Raw genomic sequence first — 16236 nt, 5'->3', positions numbered from 1 at the left:
ATAAGAAAGCTGTGGTACATATACACAATGGAGTATTACTCAGCCGTTAAAAAGAATTCATTTGAATCAGTTCTGATGAGATGGATGAAACTGGAGCCAATTATACAGAGTAAAGTAAGCCAGAAAGAAAAACACCAATACAGTATACTAACACATATATATGGAATTTAGGAAGATGGCAATGACGACCCTGTATGCAAGACAGGAAAAAAGACACAGATGTGTATAACAGACTTTTGGACTCAGAGGGAGAGGGAGAGGGTGGGATGATTTGGGAGAATGGGAATTCTAACATGCATACTATCATGTAAGAATTGAATCGCCAGTCCATGTCTGACGTAGGGTGCAGCATGCTTGGGGCTGGTGCATGGGGATGACCCAGAGAGATGTTGTGGGGAGAGAGGTGGGAGGGGGGGTCATGTTTGGGAACGCATGTAAGAATTAAAGATTTTTAAATTAAAAAATAAAAAAATAAATCAAAAAAAAATTTATGCTAGTGATGTTAAAAAAAAAAAAAGAACCTACTGTTTTGTAGCCTGCCTTTTTTCATACATTATGAATTATCTATGTTAATGAATATATTTCTACAGCATTGTTTAAAATTTTTCATTAGTTAAAACCTCTAATCTGATATTTTAAATTTATGTCCTTATGGTAAGTCCTTAGAATGAGTAAAAGGTTATGAAGATTTTGGATTCCTATTATTAAATTCCCCTTTGTACCAGTCCTTATTCTTCTCAGTCCCAATGAAAGTGCTTGTCTTCCTGTACCCTTGCCAGTATTGCACATTGCCATTCTTTTTCATTTCTGCCAAGGTAATAGGTGAAAATAGTTCAGTGTTTTAATTTTTTAGTCTACTGACTACATCTAATATGCCCCAGTTCTTGTAGGACTTAAAATGGTTTTATATAAATTTGACATATCTTGTTAAATGAGATGATTTCACATATCCTTCAGTTGTATATAAGTTAAATCAGCTTACTGGATACTGTAACCACTGTCAAGGACTTCTCAGTACAAAAAGAAGAGGTGATACAGAAGGTAAGAATTAAAATTAAGTCTTTGATAGAGACCAGACTAGAAACAATTTGGCATTAAGAAAGAAAAATGAAGGCTACCTGGACCAGAAGGTAATTTGTAAAGAACTGTAAAATGTTTTAAGCAATAGCAGCATTGTCAAGATAAGTGTGTCACCTCCTAAAATGGCATTTTGAAAAGGAAATTTGATAATCTTTGCAATAATATGGACTTTTTATGCTATCCTTATGCTATCCTCTATAAGAATACATTAGGCACTGATGTAGAGAGAATTAGTATAGTGGAAAATAGAAGTGAAGAACTTATCCAGACTGCAGACAAGAGAGGCAAAGAGACTGAAAAATGAAGGCGGATTGGTGACACAAAGCACAAAGAGAAAAATGCACACTGTGTATCTGGTTAGTTCCTAACAGAAATGCAATAATAGGATAAAGTAAACTTGAAGCAGCAATAGCTGAGAACTTTCCAGAACTGAAGAAAGGTATCAAATGATTTAAGAAACCTGATACACCCCTAGCAGGAATTCTCCCTTGCCATATAGGAAACTGCAGGACAACAGATATAAAATAATAAAAGCCAGAGGGAAAAAGGCCTTCAAAGGAGTAACTATGCAAGTGAAAGCCAACCAGTCATCAATAATAGTGTAAATTAGAGGATAGTGGTAATTTCATTTCAGTATGCTGGGAAAAACTGCCAACCTGAATGTCTATACCCAGCAAATATGGGTTCTTTGTTCTTGTTGAGAACAAAGATGAGATGAATACATAAGCATCCAATCAAAGCTCAGTAAGTTTGCCACCAGACCTTCAGTAATGGAATTCTAAGTTCAGAGAGAAGAAAGTGTTTTCAGCTGTAAGGTCTTGAGATATTAGAAGGAATGAAGATCAAATAAAGTGGGAAATTTGTATGTAAAAGAATCTGATTTTGTCTTTTGGGATTAACAAAGATGTAGCTAAAATAGAAGACAACAATAGCATATAAATTACGAAGGAATGTTCGAAGTTCCTTATTTTTTTGAGGGAGAATTGTGATATATTAACTTTAGGCTTTAATATGTACATACTAAAATGTACAAGGTAACCACCAAAAGACAATTAGTGTATTATTTCAGGACTAGAAGAAGAAAAAATTTTGGAATGAGGAAAAACATATTCTAGAAGACAAGAAAAGGAAAGGGAAGAAAAGTAGAAAAGGTATAATAAAACACAAAGAATCACTGAAAATAAATACAAATATTACTAATTATAATATAAAAGTACTAAGTGTACTTTTTGTACATAAGATAAAGAGGATATATCAAACACCTAAGCAAAAGAATGCTGGTGAGCTATATTTAATATCAACAAAATGGGCTTTAAGGCAAAAAAATTTCTAGACATAGGTTACTTTATATTCAGATCAATTCACCTGAAAAATAAAATTCTGAAATTGAGTTTTTTAACTTATATACATCCAAAACTGATAACTTCAAGGAGAAAAGAGAAAACTTATCATAGAGTTGATATTAATGTACATTATAGTATACCTCAGTTAATCAGGCAGACATAGAGACAATACTACTTCTAAAGAGTATGTATAGAATACCACATTCAGGCCTGATGTTCAGCTAGTACACATTGGTTCAGCTGTACCAGTTGTTAAAATATTAATATATATCCATGGTGGTTGAATAGTTACTGCCCCAAGTTCACTGAGTGCCATCCTAGTACTTAAGCACCTTCCATAGGATCTCCTAGAGTAACCCATTTGTGATAACTAGATTCTTGGGAGATCCAGAGATAAAAGGAGCAGTCAGATGAGAGTAATGGCACTACTGGAGGCACCATCCAAACGTTAATTCTCTTGACAAAGTGTGAACACCCACTGCAGGATAGAACCCGTGGCAGGTAAATGAGGTCAGTGGGGTGGTTTATGCATGAATACCATATGGTTACAGATCCCTAATCTTATCATTCTTACTGAATTTCACCTTTATTTAGTGGTATAATTTTGCCAAAAGCCACTGAATACATACCCACCGTAGGCATTAATAACACTCACTTTATTAATGAACATGACTGCCAAAATAAAGTCTTCTCTATATCAGAAACATTTAGTTGAGAGAACTGAGATGCAGAAAGGAGGTTAAACACAAAGGATTTGTACTCTGGTTTATGCCCTTAACTACTGTATTACAATATGTCTCATCTGGGCTGAAGGATTAGGTTTGATATCAAATATGATGTATCAATTATTTTGTGACAGTTATTAATACAATTGAATGTAAAAATTAACAGCAAGCGTTATAAGGGCTAAAATTTTTCCAGTATACTTACTGTTAACTGGAGCAAAAGCTAAAAAGAGGATTCAGCTCCATGAACAATTTTATTGCTATTAAGAGTGTTTTTTTTTAAAAATATCAAGACCACAGGTTACTTAATAACTACCTATTTATAAGGAATTTTAAAACTGAAATATAGTTGATTTACAATATTGTATTAGTTTCAGGTGTACGGAAAAGTGACTTAGATATATGTATATTTTTTCAGATTTTTTCCATTATAGATATTACAAGATGTTGACTATACTTTGTGCTATATAGTAAATCCTTGTTGCTTATCTATTTTATCTGTAGTGGTTTGTATCTGTTAATCTCCTATACCTAATTTATCATTCCTTCCTTCCTCTTTTGTAACCATAAGTTTGTTTTGTATGAATGACTACCTGTTTAATGTGGAAATTCTTAGAGGGTCTTTATGCAGTTTCCTATGGCAGTTCATGGTCCAAACAAAGGCATCTGGGTCAAAGAGATAATTATGGCTACAATTTCTAAAATTAATAAATGTTTGGGAGTTAGTAGAATAATATGATAAACAATTTGAGTTAGAATTAATATCACTTGGCAAGCATTTTTATAACCTATAGGTTAGCCTGTTTTTATCTTTTAAATTTTAAATTTTTTATTCATATGTTAATTTATATTACTATTGAATATTTAGTATTTTTTAATATCACACTTATGTAACAGCTGCCTCATGGTTTTTTGTCCCCACACACACAAAGATGAGTTAAAAATTCCTTTCTTATAAGACCACATATTTCAAAAGATTGTCATTAAATAGTTTCTCAGGATAATGTGATTGCTAGAAATTAACAGCATGTATTTTCAAGTTAAATATATATAAGTAAAAATTTATAAATAGCTCATAAGTCAAAGTAGAAATGATAATGGAAATTAGAAATATTTAGAACTAAATGAAAATACCACATCTCAAAAGTTGTGGGATATAAATAAATCTATACTTAGTATGAAAATTATGATTTTTAATAAACTAGAAAGGAAGACAAGGAAAATTAATTATCCGAGTATCTGTCTCAAGAAATAATAACAGGATAGTGAAGTTATAACAAAGTAAATCTGAAGAAAACCAAAGGAAGGAAATACAGAAATATAGCATAAAATTATTGAAATTCTAAAAATCAAGTAGAAATACTCAACAGAAAGATTTGTCTTTGAAAAGACAAAGAATAATGAAACATACTCATTAAATTGATCAATAGAATACCCAGATAAACAATATTTAGAGTGAGAAGGGGGATATAATTTCAGGTTTAAGAAGCAGAGATTGTACCTTTCCAGAAGTAGCAGAATAGGTGGTTTGGACCAACCCTCCAACTGAGAATAATTAGAAAAGGTACAGAAAAACATCAGTATCTAATATAAGACATAAACAGTTATGTTTGAAGGGAGTAGAGAACTGAGGCAGTGAGGAAATTTCAGGGCCAAGCTCTGCAAAAGGAGGGTAGCCAGAGATGTGAATCCACCTTTTTAGCCAACTGAATGTAGCAATATGGTAGAAATGAAAGATTGATTTGACATTAGAAAATATATTAATTGTAAATCACTACATTAACATATTAAAAGAAAACTATAGTATAATTTCAATAAATGTTAGAAAATATTTCATATAGTTTAATGTATATTAATGAAAAAAAATGTAACAGATTTGAGGTAGAAGAGACTTTCCTGAATCCACTAGTAGGAATCTACCAAAACAAACAAACAAGCCTTATAGCAAACACTGTGCTTAATGATGAAATGGTAAATGTATTCTTAAAGATCAGGAATAAGACAAGAGTTGCTATATAAACATTTCTGTTCAACATTGTACTGAAGGTCCTAGCCTTCAGTAGGTGCAGCAAAGGAAAAAAGTATTAAAAATAAGAAAGCAGTTATTTATAGATGACTAATGATAATTGACAAAGAAAACCTAAAATAACATGTGATTTATAATTCTGGAAATAAAAGCAAAAATAAACAAATGGGATCTAATTAAAATTAAAAGCTTCTGCACAACAAAGGAAACTATAAGCAAGGTGAAAAGACAGCCTTCTGAATGGGAGAAAATAATAGCAAATGAAGCAACTGACAAACAACTAATCTCAAAAATATACAAGCAACTTATGCAGCTCAACTCCAGAAAAATAAACGACCCAATCAAAAAATGGGCCAAAGAACTAAATAGACATTTCTCTAAAGAAGACATACGGATGGCTAACAAACACATGAAAAGATGCTCAACATCACTCATTATCAGAGAAATGCAAATCAAAACCACAATGAGGTACCACTTCACACCAGTCAGAATGGCTGCGATCCAAAAATCTGCAAGCAATAAATGCTGGAGAGGGTGTGGAGAAAAGGGAACCCTCCTACACTGTTGGTGGGAATGCAAACTAGTACAGCCACTATGGAGAACAGTGTGGAGATTCCTTAAAAATTGCAAATAGAACTACCTTATGACCCAGCAATCCCACTTCTGGGCATACACACCGAGGAAACCAGAATTGAAAGAGACACATGTACCCCAATGTTCATCGCAGCACTGTTTATCATAGCCAGGACATGGAAACAACCTAGATGTCCATCAGCAGATGAATGGATAAGAAAGCTGTGGTACATATACACAATGGAGTATTACTCAGCCGTTAAAAGAATTCATTTGAATCAGTTCTGATGAGATGGATGAAACTGGAGCCGATTATACAGAGTGAAGTCAGCCAGAAAGAAAAACACCAATACAGTATACTAACACATATATATGGAATTTAGGAAGATGGCAATGACGACCCTGTATGCAAGACAGGGAAAGAGACACAGATGTGTATAACGGACTTTTGGACTCAGAGGGAGAGGGAGAGGGTGGGATGATTTGGGAGAATGACATTCTAACATGTATACTATCATGTGAATTGAATCGCCAGTCTATGTCTGACGCAGGATGCAGCATGCTTGGGGCTGGTGCATGGGGATGACCCAGAAAGTTGTTATGGGGAGGGAGGTGGGAGGGGGGTTCATGTTTGGGAATGCATGTAAGAATTAAAGATTTTAAAATTTAAAAAATAAAAAACTAAAATTAAAAAAAAAACAAAACAAAACAAAAAAAATAAATAAATAAATTAAAAACCAAAAACATGTGATAAATATTAAAATAAGATTGATGAATAAATAGCATTTTAAAAATCAGTTGGTCTTCTGTATACCAACAACAAATGAAACAAAATTTTAAAAAGAACATTTACAAGAGCATCAAAAAATATCTCAAGTACCCAGGAATAGATCTAATGAAAGATAGGCATGATCTACATGGAGAAAATCTCCATTGTAAATGGAGATATGCCATGTTCAAGTATTGGAAGTCTCTGTATTGTAAAACTATCAACTCTATGTAAACTTTTCTACAGATTTATTACAACCTCAAAATCCACAGGTGGATATGTATGTGTATGTATAACTTCCTATGTCAATTCTTAATGTATAAGGATGTACAAATAATTGTTATAGTTCTCTTACTAAGAATATCTTAAATATATGGAAAATGGTGCATATTACTGATGAGATGATATAAATTCTACCAGATTAATTTGTAAAGTCACTGCATCCTAATAAAAATACCAAGATTTTCTAGTAGAACCTAACATGCTTTATCTAAAATTCATTTGGAGAAGACAGTATGACATTAGCTTCCACTAAAAATGTTTATTAGGGCAGTGAGGGGGTCTTGCTTGGCTGCTTGCCAGCCCTTTTAGAAATTGCATGAAATAGAATGTAGAGTCCTAAAAGAAAATCTATATATGACAAAGATGGAATTTACAAAGTATAGAGTTTGATGTTGGGACAAATGACATCCAGTTTTAAAAGTTACAAATTATGCCATGTACAAAAATAGATTATATTAAAATGAAAAAATGACTATCAGTCTTATTGATCTTTTAATAGCTCTCTTGTTTATAATGTTTAATATTAAGACTTTCCAAAAATCATTGATTCATTACTTTTATGAAGACAAGTTCATTTCATGACTCTTCTAACAAAAAGAAATATTTATGCATCTTCTAAAATTAGATATATTTGAATATTTTAGTTGACTACTCATGGTAGTCAACTAATACAAAAATCCTTCAGATGTTATTAAATTTTTAAAATTCAGATACCTCACAAAAGGATTTAAGCAGACACCCTTTAAAGGATAATTTCATGATTTCTAAATATGGAAATGACTTCAATTTAGTAGATGCTTTCCCTTATCTTGTAAAACATTTGTTCTGAATTTTAAAGCTTGGCCATTTAGAATTCTATCTTATGCACTTTCATCTTAAAGTGTAAAAATCTCATGTGCTTTTGGAATTATATATTAAAAAGATTGCACTTTCAGAATTTCATTTGAAAGTAAAATCAATTTCAATCCTGAATTGAAATCAGTTCAAGATTTTGTTTGCTAGGTCTGAATCTAAAAGATTAGTATTTACAGAAAACTAAGACAAAATCAATAAAAGACAGTAGATTTTCAGAAATCAAAATGGTGTTTGACTATCAGACATAAAAAAAATTGACAGTAACACAGTAATAGTAGGAGACTTTAAACACCCCCACTTTTGATGGACAGATCATCAAAACAGAAAATTAATAAGGAAACACAAGTCTTACATGATACATTAGATGAGATGGATCTCATTGCTTTCTTCAGGACATTCCATCCAAATGCAGAGGAATACATCTTCTCAAGTGCACTTGGAACATTCTCCAGAATAGACCACATCTTGGGTCACAAAACAAACCTCAGTAAATTTAAGAAAATTTAAATCATATCAAGCATCTCCTCTGACCACAGTGCTATGATACTCAATATCAATTACAAGAAAAATGTAAGAAACACAAACACATGGAAATTAAACAACATGTTTCTAAATAACCAACAGGTTACTGAGGAAATCAGAAGGGAAATCAAAAAATTTCTAGAAACAAGTGACAATGAAAACATGACAACCCAAAACCTATGGGATGCAGCAAAAGCAGTCTTAAGAGGGAAGTTTATAGCAATACAGTCATACTTCAAGAAACAAGAAAAACATCAAATAGATAACCTAACTTTACACCTAAAACAACTGGAAAAAGAACAAAAACCCCCCAAAGTTAGTAGAGGGAAAGAAATCAAAGATCTGAGCAGAAATAAAAAGAAATGAAAGAAACAGTAGTAAAGATTAATAAAACTAAAAGCTGGTTCTTTGAGAAGATAAACAAAAGTGACCAACCTTTAGCCAGACTCATCAAGAAAAAATGAATCAAATCAACAAAATTAGAAATGACAAAGGAGAGGTTACAACAAACAATGCAGAAATAAAAAAGGATTATAAGAGACTGTTATGAACAACTATATGGCAATAAAATGGATAACCTGAAAGAAATGGACAGATTCTTAGAAAAGTTCAATCTTCCAAGACTGAACCAGGAAGAAATAGAAGTTATGACCAACCCAATTACAAGCATTGAAATTGAATCTGTGATCAAAAATCTCCCAAAAAACAAAAGCCCAGGACCAGATGGGAGAAGTCTGTCAAACATTTAGAGAAGAGCTAATGCCTATCCTTCTAAAACTTTCAAAAAATTGCAGAGGAAGGAACATTTCCAAACTCATTCTTTGAGGCCACCATCACCTTGATACCAAAACCAGACAAAGACAACACAAAGGAAACTATAAGCCAATATTACTGATGAACATAGATGCAAAAATCCTCAACAAAATTTTAGCAAAAAGAATTCAGCAACACATCAAAAATCTCATACACCATGATCAACTTGGGTTTATTCCAGGAATGCAAGGATTCTTCAATATATGCAAATCAATCAATGTGATATATACCCTATTAATAAATTGAAAGATAAAAGCCATAAGATAATCTCAATAGATGCAGAAAAAACCTTTGACAAAATTCAGCACCCATTTATGATTAAAACTCTTCCAAAAAAGGGCATGGAAGGAACCTACCTCAACATAGTAAAAGCACACATTATTCTCAATGGTGAAAAACTGAAAGCATTCCCCCAAAGATCAGAAACAAGAAAGGGTGTCTACTTTCACTGCTATTCAACATAGTTCTGGAAGTCCTAGCCACAGCAGTCAGAGAAGAAAAAGAAATAAAAGGAATCCAGCTCGGAAAAGAGGAAGTAATGCTCTCACTGTTTGCAGATGACATGATACTGCACATAGAAAACCCTAAAGATAGTATCAGAAAATTACTAGAGCTAATCAGTGAATTTAGCGAGGTTGCAGGATACAAAATCAATACATAGAAATCACTTGCATTTCTATATGCTAACAATGAAAAATCAGAGAAATTAAGGATTCAATCCCATTCACCATTGCAACAAAAAGAATTAAATATCTTGGAATAAACTTATTTAAGGAGACAAAAGAACTGTACACAGAAAATTATAAGACACTAATGAAAGAAATCAAAGATGACATAAAAAGATGGAGAGATATTCCATGTTCCTGGGTAGGAAGAATCAATATTGTGAAAATGATTATACCACCAAATGCAATCTACAGATTCAGTGCAATCCCTATCAAATTACCAATGGCAATTTTCACAGAACTAGAACAAAAAGTTTCACAATTCATATGGAAACACAAAAGACCCTGAATAGCCAAAGCAGTCTTGAGAAAGAAGAATGGAGCTGGAGGAATCAACCTCCCTGACTTCAGATTATACAACAAAGCTACAGTCATCAGAACAGTATGGCAGTGACACAAAAACAGAAACATAGACCAATAGAACAAGATAGAAAGCCCAGAAATAAACCCATGCACCTACGGGGCCCTTATTTTTGACAAGGGAGGCAAGAATATACAATGGGGCAAAGAGAGCCTCTTCAGTAAATGATGCTGGAAAAACTGGACAGCTACATGTAAAAGTATGAATTTAGAACACTTGCTAACACCATACACAAAGATAAACTCAAAATGGATTACAGACCTAAATGTAAGACTAGAAACTATAAAACTCTTAGAGGAAAACATAGGCAGAACACTCAATGACATAAAGCAAGATTCTCTGTGACTCACCTCCTAGAGTAATGGAAATAAAAACAAAAGTAAGCAAGTGGGACCAGATTAAACTTAAAAACTTTTGCACAGCAAAGGAAACTATAAGCAAGGTGATAAGACAACCCTCAGAATGGGAGAAAGTAATAGCAAATGAAACAACTGACAAAGGATTAATTTCCAAAATATACAAGCAGCTCATACAACTCAGTGGTAGAAAAACAATTCAAAGAGTGGGGAAAAGACCTAAACAGACATTTCTCCAAAGAAGACATACACATGGCTGACAAACATGTGGAAAGATGATGCTCAACATCGCTCATTATTAGAGAAATGCAAATCAAAACCACAATGAGATATCACCTCATACTGGTCAGAAGGGCCATTACCAAAAAGTCTACAAACAATAAATGCTGGAGAAGGTGTGGAGAAAAGGGAACGCTCTTGCACTGTTGATGGGAGTGTAAATTGATACAGTCACTATGGAAGATGGTATGGAGATTTCCTTAAAAAACTAGAAATAAAACCACCATATGACTCAGCAATCCCACTCTTAGGCATTTACCCTGAGGAAAACAGGGTTGAAAAAGACTCGTGTATCCCATTGTTTATTGCAGCACTATACAATATCTAGAGGAGAAGGCAATGGCAACCCACTCCAGTACTCTTGCCCGGAAAATTCCATGGACGGAGGAGCCAGGTAGGCTGCAGTCCATGGGGTCTCTAAGAGTCGGGCACGACTGAGCGACTTCACTTTCACTTTCCACTTTCATGCATTGGAGAAGGAAATGGCAACCCACTCCAGTGTTCTTGCTTGGAGAATCCCAGGGACGGAGGAGCCTAGTGGGCTGCCATCTATGGGGTCGCACAGAGTTGGACACGATTGAAGCAACTTAGCAGCAGCAGCAGCATACAATATCCAAAACATGGAGGCAACCTAGATGTCCATTGACAGATGAATGGATAAAGAAGTTGTGGTATATATACACAATAGAGTATTACTCAGCCATAAAAAGGAATGCATTTGAGTCAGTTCTGATGAGGTGGATTAACCTAGAACCTATTATATAGAGTGAAGTGAGTCAGAAAGAGAAAGATAATATACATATATGGAATATAGAAAAATGGTACTGAAGTTATTTATAGGGCAGCAATGGAGAAGCAGATGTAGAGAATAAATTTATGGACATGGGGAGAAGGGAGGAGAGGGTGGGATGTATGGGAAGAGTAACATGGAAACTTATATTACCATATACAAAATAGATAGCCAACGGGAATTTGCTGTATGGCTCAGTAAACTCAAACATGGGCTCTCTATCAGCCTAGAGTGGTGGGATGGGGAGGGAGGTGGGAGGGAGGTTCAAAAGGGAGCAGATAAGGTATACTTATGGCTAATTCCACCCTGCTTATTTAACTTATATGCAGAATACATCATGAGAAACGCTGGGCTGGAAGAAGCACAAGCTGGAATCAAGATTGCCGGGAGAAATATCAATAACCTCATATGCAGATGACACCACCCTTAAGGCAGAAAGTGAATACGACCTAAAAAGCCTCGTGATGAAAGTGAAAGTGGAGAGTGAAAAAGTTGGCTTAAAGCTCAACATTCAGAAAACGAAGATCATGGCATCTGGTCCCATCACTTCATGGGAAATAGATGGGGAAACAGTGGAAACAGTGTCAGGCTTTATTTTGGGGGGCTCCAAAATCACTGCAGATGGTGATTGCAGCCATGAAATTAAAAGACACTTACTCCTTGGAAGGAAAGTTATGACCAACCTGGATAGCATATTGAAAAGCAGACACATTACTTTCCCAAAAAAGGCCAACAAAGGTCCGTCTAGTCAAGGCTATGGTTTTTCCAGTAGTCATGTGTGGATATGAGAGTTGGACTGTGAAGAAAGCTGAGCTCCGAAGAATTGATGCTTTTGAACTGTGGTGTTGGAGAAGACTCTTGAGAATCCCTTGGATTGCAAAGAGATCCAACCAGTCCATTCTAAAGGAGATCATTCCTGGGTGTTTTTTGGAAGGACTGATGCTAAAGCTGAAACTCCAGTACTTCGGCCACCTCATGCGAAGAGTTGACTTACTGGAAAAGACTCTGTTGCTGGGAGGGGTTGGGGGCAGGAGGAGAAGGGGACGACCGAGGATGAGATGGCTGGATGGCATCACTGACTCGATGGCCATGAGTCTGAGTGAACTCCGGGAGTTGGTGATGGACAGGGAGGCCTGGCATGCTGCGATTCATGGGGTCGCAAAGAGTCAGACACGACTGAACAGCTGAACTGAACTGAACTGATGGTTGATTCATGTTGAGGTTTGACAGAAAACAACAAAATTCTGTAAAGCAATTATCCTTCAATAAAAAAGTTTAAAAAATGGTGTTTGTAAAAGGTTTATAAAAGTGTAATTTTGTAATAGGAAAGGGCTGAAACAAGAAACAGTACTAAAATCCATAAAAGAAAAGGTTTAGTTTGACTAAAACTGGTTTGGTAGGATGTATGCTAGACCTTTGAGTGCATTTTAATAGATACTGATGAAGAATTGCCTAATTTATATGATCTTTCCCTAAGTTTCCTCATTTACGCATATTTTTCTGAAGCCAGCTTTTCTCATGTAAAAATACGTTTTAGGCCCCTTCGTATGCATATAAAGTTATCCCTTTTTAAGTGTTGCACCATTTTGCAAAGTATTACATACTATGGCTTATAAAATCGATCTTTCTTTCATGTACATTTAGGTTACTTCCAATTTCTCCATACAATGAAGCATATCTTTATATGTGCTTCTTTGTATTTGGAAATTGTTATTTCTCTAGATTGGTTTCTCAGAAAAAAAAAACGCTGAGATAAAAGATATGCACGTTTAAAATTTTGTTAGATACTGGTACTCTCCATACAAGCTGCATCCAGCTTATACTTCACCATAATGTATGAGACTACTATTTCCTACTACTACTTGCAACAGTGAATAGTCTCAATCTTTTAAGTATTTGCTACTAATATGGACAGAAGTTATTCATCTATATCTTATATAGTCATAAATAGATGAGTATCAATAAAACAAGAGAATGCTAAGTAAACTAAGAGAAATGTGTCATTTCCTTCCAGGTCAGTGCTGACAGTTGCTTGTGAACAGACTGAAGTTCTACTTTTTGATCCTATATCTTCAAAGCACATAAAAACACTTTCTGAAGCTCATGAAGACTGTGTAAATAATATAAGGTTAGTATTACCATGAGAAAGTAAACTTTATTAATGTGACCCAAAATATTCTGTTTTGGAAGTTAGTGAAAATGTATAATGCCTTGACCAGCAGTACTAGATGGTACACATTTGTGAATTGTGCAACTTACCCTTTTAATTACAAAAGTTACTGTTAACCATTTTGGATTGGAATCTTTCTGAAATGCATTTTCATTTCCATATGATTTTACCTTTTCTCTTTGTGTATTAGGGCCATCATTATGAACCTCAGCCATGTATTTTGTTAGTCCTGTAATGCTTTGGGGCAGTGCCATTGCTTAGCCTCTCTCACCACCAGGCCCCAGATTCAAACTGTTGAGGGGAAAAAAACAGATAGGCACAGAGAACTTCTTTATTGTTTGAAGGTCCTTAAATTCTCAATAATGTGGGAAATAACAGTTGTATAGTTTGGTGGACTAATACACAGTCATTAAAATGATTACAGATGTTGGATATCAACATGGACAAATACTTGAAATAATACTGGTTAAAATCATAAAAACTGTATAAATATGATCAGAAGAAAAAGGTTAGAGGAAGTATTTTAAAATGCTTACAGTGGATGTATTAGAATGAATGGATTATGAGTAATTTTCTGTTTTCAAAACTATATAATGAGATGATATGACTTTTGTAATGATTACTTTTAATTATCAAAAAAAGAAGAAATGCTCCAAACATACAGAACAGTTGGTTAAATAGCACAAAAGATACAGCTAGGCTCTGACACAACATAAACATCTTTGTGACCATATGGCCAGACTGGAACACACACAAAAAGCTGTTACAGAGTTGAAGACACAAGCCCACTGGGTTTTCAGGCTGGCACTGACATGTAATAGTTTAGCTCCTGTCAGGAATCAAAAATGCTAAAGTATTTCATGTGAGGCAGGAACTAGAACCAGAATTATTACATGAAGCCAGGGGTTTAGTTGGAATATCTGTCCCATATTTGTGAAAGGCTGAAAAAAGGAAAAAGCTGTAAATTACCTGGGGCTATAGCTTTTAGCTGATAAAGATTTATATAGCTTCATTACCATGAATTGAATGAAGCCATTGCTGAGTCAGTGATTGAAGGTACATATGTGATAGATATCATCATGAAACTGGAGGCTTTGATCCCAATGAGACCAAGTAGTGGATTTGGGTCCAGAAATCCAAATAGGACAACTATAAAATCATTAAATAAGAAAAGAGAAATTGTTTTTTCATCTTTCTTACTCAAAAGGAGTCTACAACCAAAATTCTAAAACTCATTAAGGTAATCTAATATTAATATAACAAAATCAGCAACTGGAACAGGCATTTTCTCCAGATGAAATTATTTTTATGGAGTAGTTCAACAAAGACTTTATTTTAAAAAATGAATTATTTATTTTTTTTGACTAGGTAATACATGCACGTGGTACAAAATTCAAAGGTACAAAAGGGTAAACAGTGAAAAGTAAGTCTATCTCCCACCTCTGTCCCCTAGCCACCCAGTTCCTCTCCCCAGAGGCAACCACTATTACCAATTTCTTGGTATCTTCTCTGAAATAGTTTATGCATATACAAACATATATACACATACTCATACATGTGCGCACACACACACGCACACACATCTATATGTATACACTTTTATATAAATGGTAGCATTCTACACATACTAATACATATCTTGGCTTTTTCACTTAATGACATAATTAGAGATCATTCCATATTTGTACCTATGGGATGGTTTTATTCTTTTTAATGGCTGCATAGTATTCCATTGATTGGAAGACACTTTAAATCATTTTTAGGATGCTCAAATAAGTTAACAGGAAAAAAAAAGTTAACAGATACTTTCCATTAATAGAGAGCTCAAAATTATGAAAGAAAAGAGATGAAACAAGAATAGGTTAATATGGAAAAGAAGTAACTAGAACTTTTATAAATTAAAAATATAGCTGGTATATTAAAAACTTAATAGGTGGTAATTACTACCCTGTATACCACTGATGAGAGAATTAATGGGTTGGAAAATATTACTAAGAATTTTACCTAGAGATTAATTGAGATACGTAATATATCAAATACAGAAAAAAAGAAATTGCACAGATTGGAGGAGAACTAAATTTTGAAGACACAAAGGCTGAGAATTTTTTTGCATTGAAGAAAGACCTGAATTCTTGAATTAAAAGTAAACTGTAGTGTTTAGTGGGTTAAACAAAGATAAATTCACATCTAGAGAGGATGTGATGAAACTTTAGGATATCAAAAATAAAGAAAATCTTACCACCAAAGTTAGAAGCCAGATTATCTATGGAGCTATGATAATTAAACTACCTGATTTCTTATCACCAATAGTTGATGCTAGAAGAAAAAGGAGTAATATCTTAAATATCAGTACTAAGACAAAGTAATGTTTAATACCATTTCATATCCAGATAAATTCTTATTCTAGGATAAATAATTTTAATTATATATAGTAATTATAAATGTTATTATTAATAGAAGATAGATTAGGATTTTAGGGGGAAGAAGGTGCATTTAAAACAAAGTTATAATGAAAGCTCTAGATTAGCACTATCTTAAAAATTTTCTAGTAGTCACATAAAGACACT

The 16236-nt window shown here is 34.0% G+C and overlaps 1 protein-coding gene across 1 annotated transcript in view; it reads left to right on the top strand.

The window, feature by feature from the left end:
* The window catches only part of DCAF10 (DDB1 and CUL4 associated factor 10), a 59696-nt gene that overhangs the window by 2894 nt on the left and 40566 nt on the right, over positions 1-16236 (top strand). The window contains exon 2 of the mRNA XM_015093134.3: positions 13514-13627. Coding sequence (XP_014948620.2) covers positions 13514-13627 — 114 coding nt within the window. The remainder of the gene's footprint in view (positions 1-13513; positions 13628-16236) is intronic.

This window comes from Ovis aries, chromosome 2 (genome assembly GCF_016772045.2).
Source record: "Ovis aries strain OAR_USU_Benz2616 breed Rambouillet chromosome 2, ARS-UI_Ramb_v3.0, whole genome shotgun sequence".
Classification (NCBI taxonomy): Eukaryota; Metazoa; Chordata; class Mammalia; order Artiodactyla; family Bovidae; genus Ovis; species Ovis aries.
The sequence above is the reverse complement of the archived record's forward strand: the minus strand, read 5'-3'. Positions and strand labels throughout refer to the sequence as shown.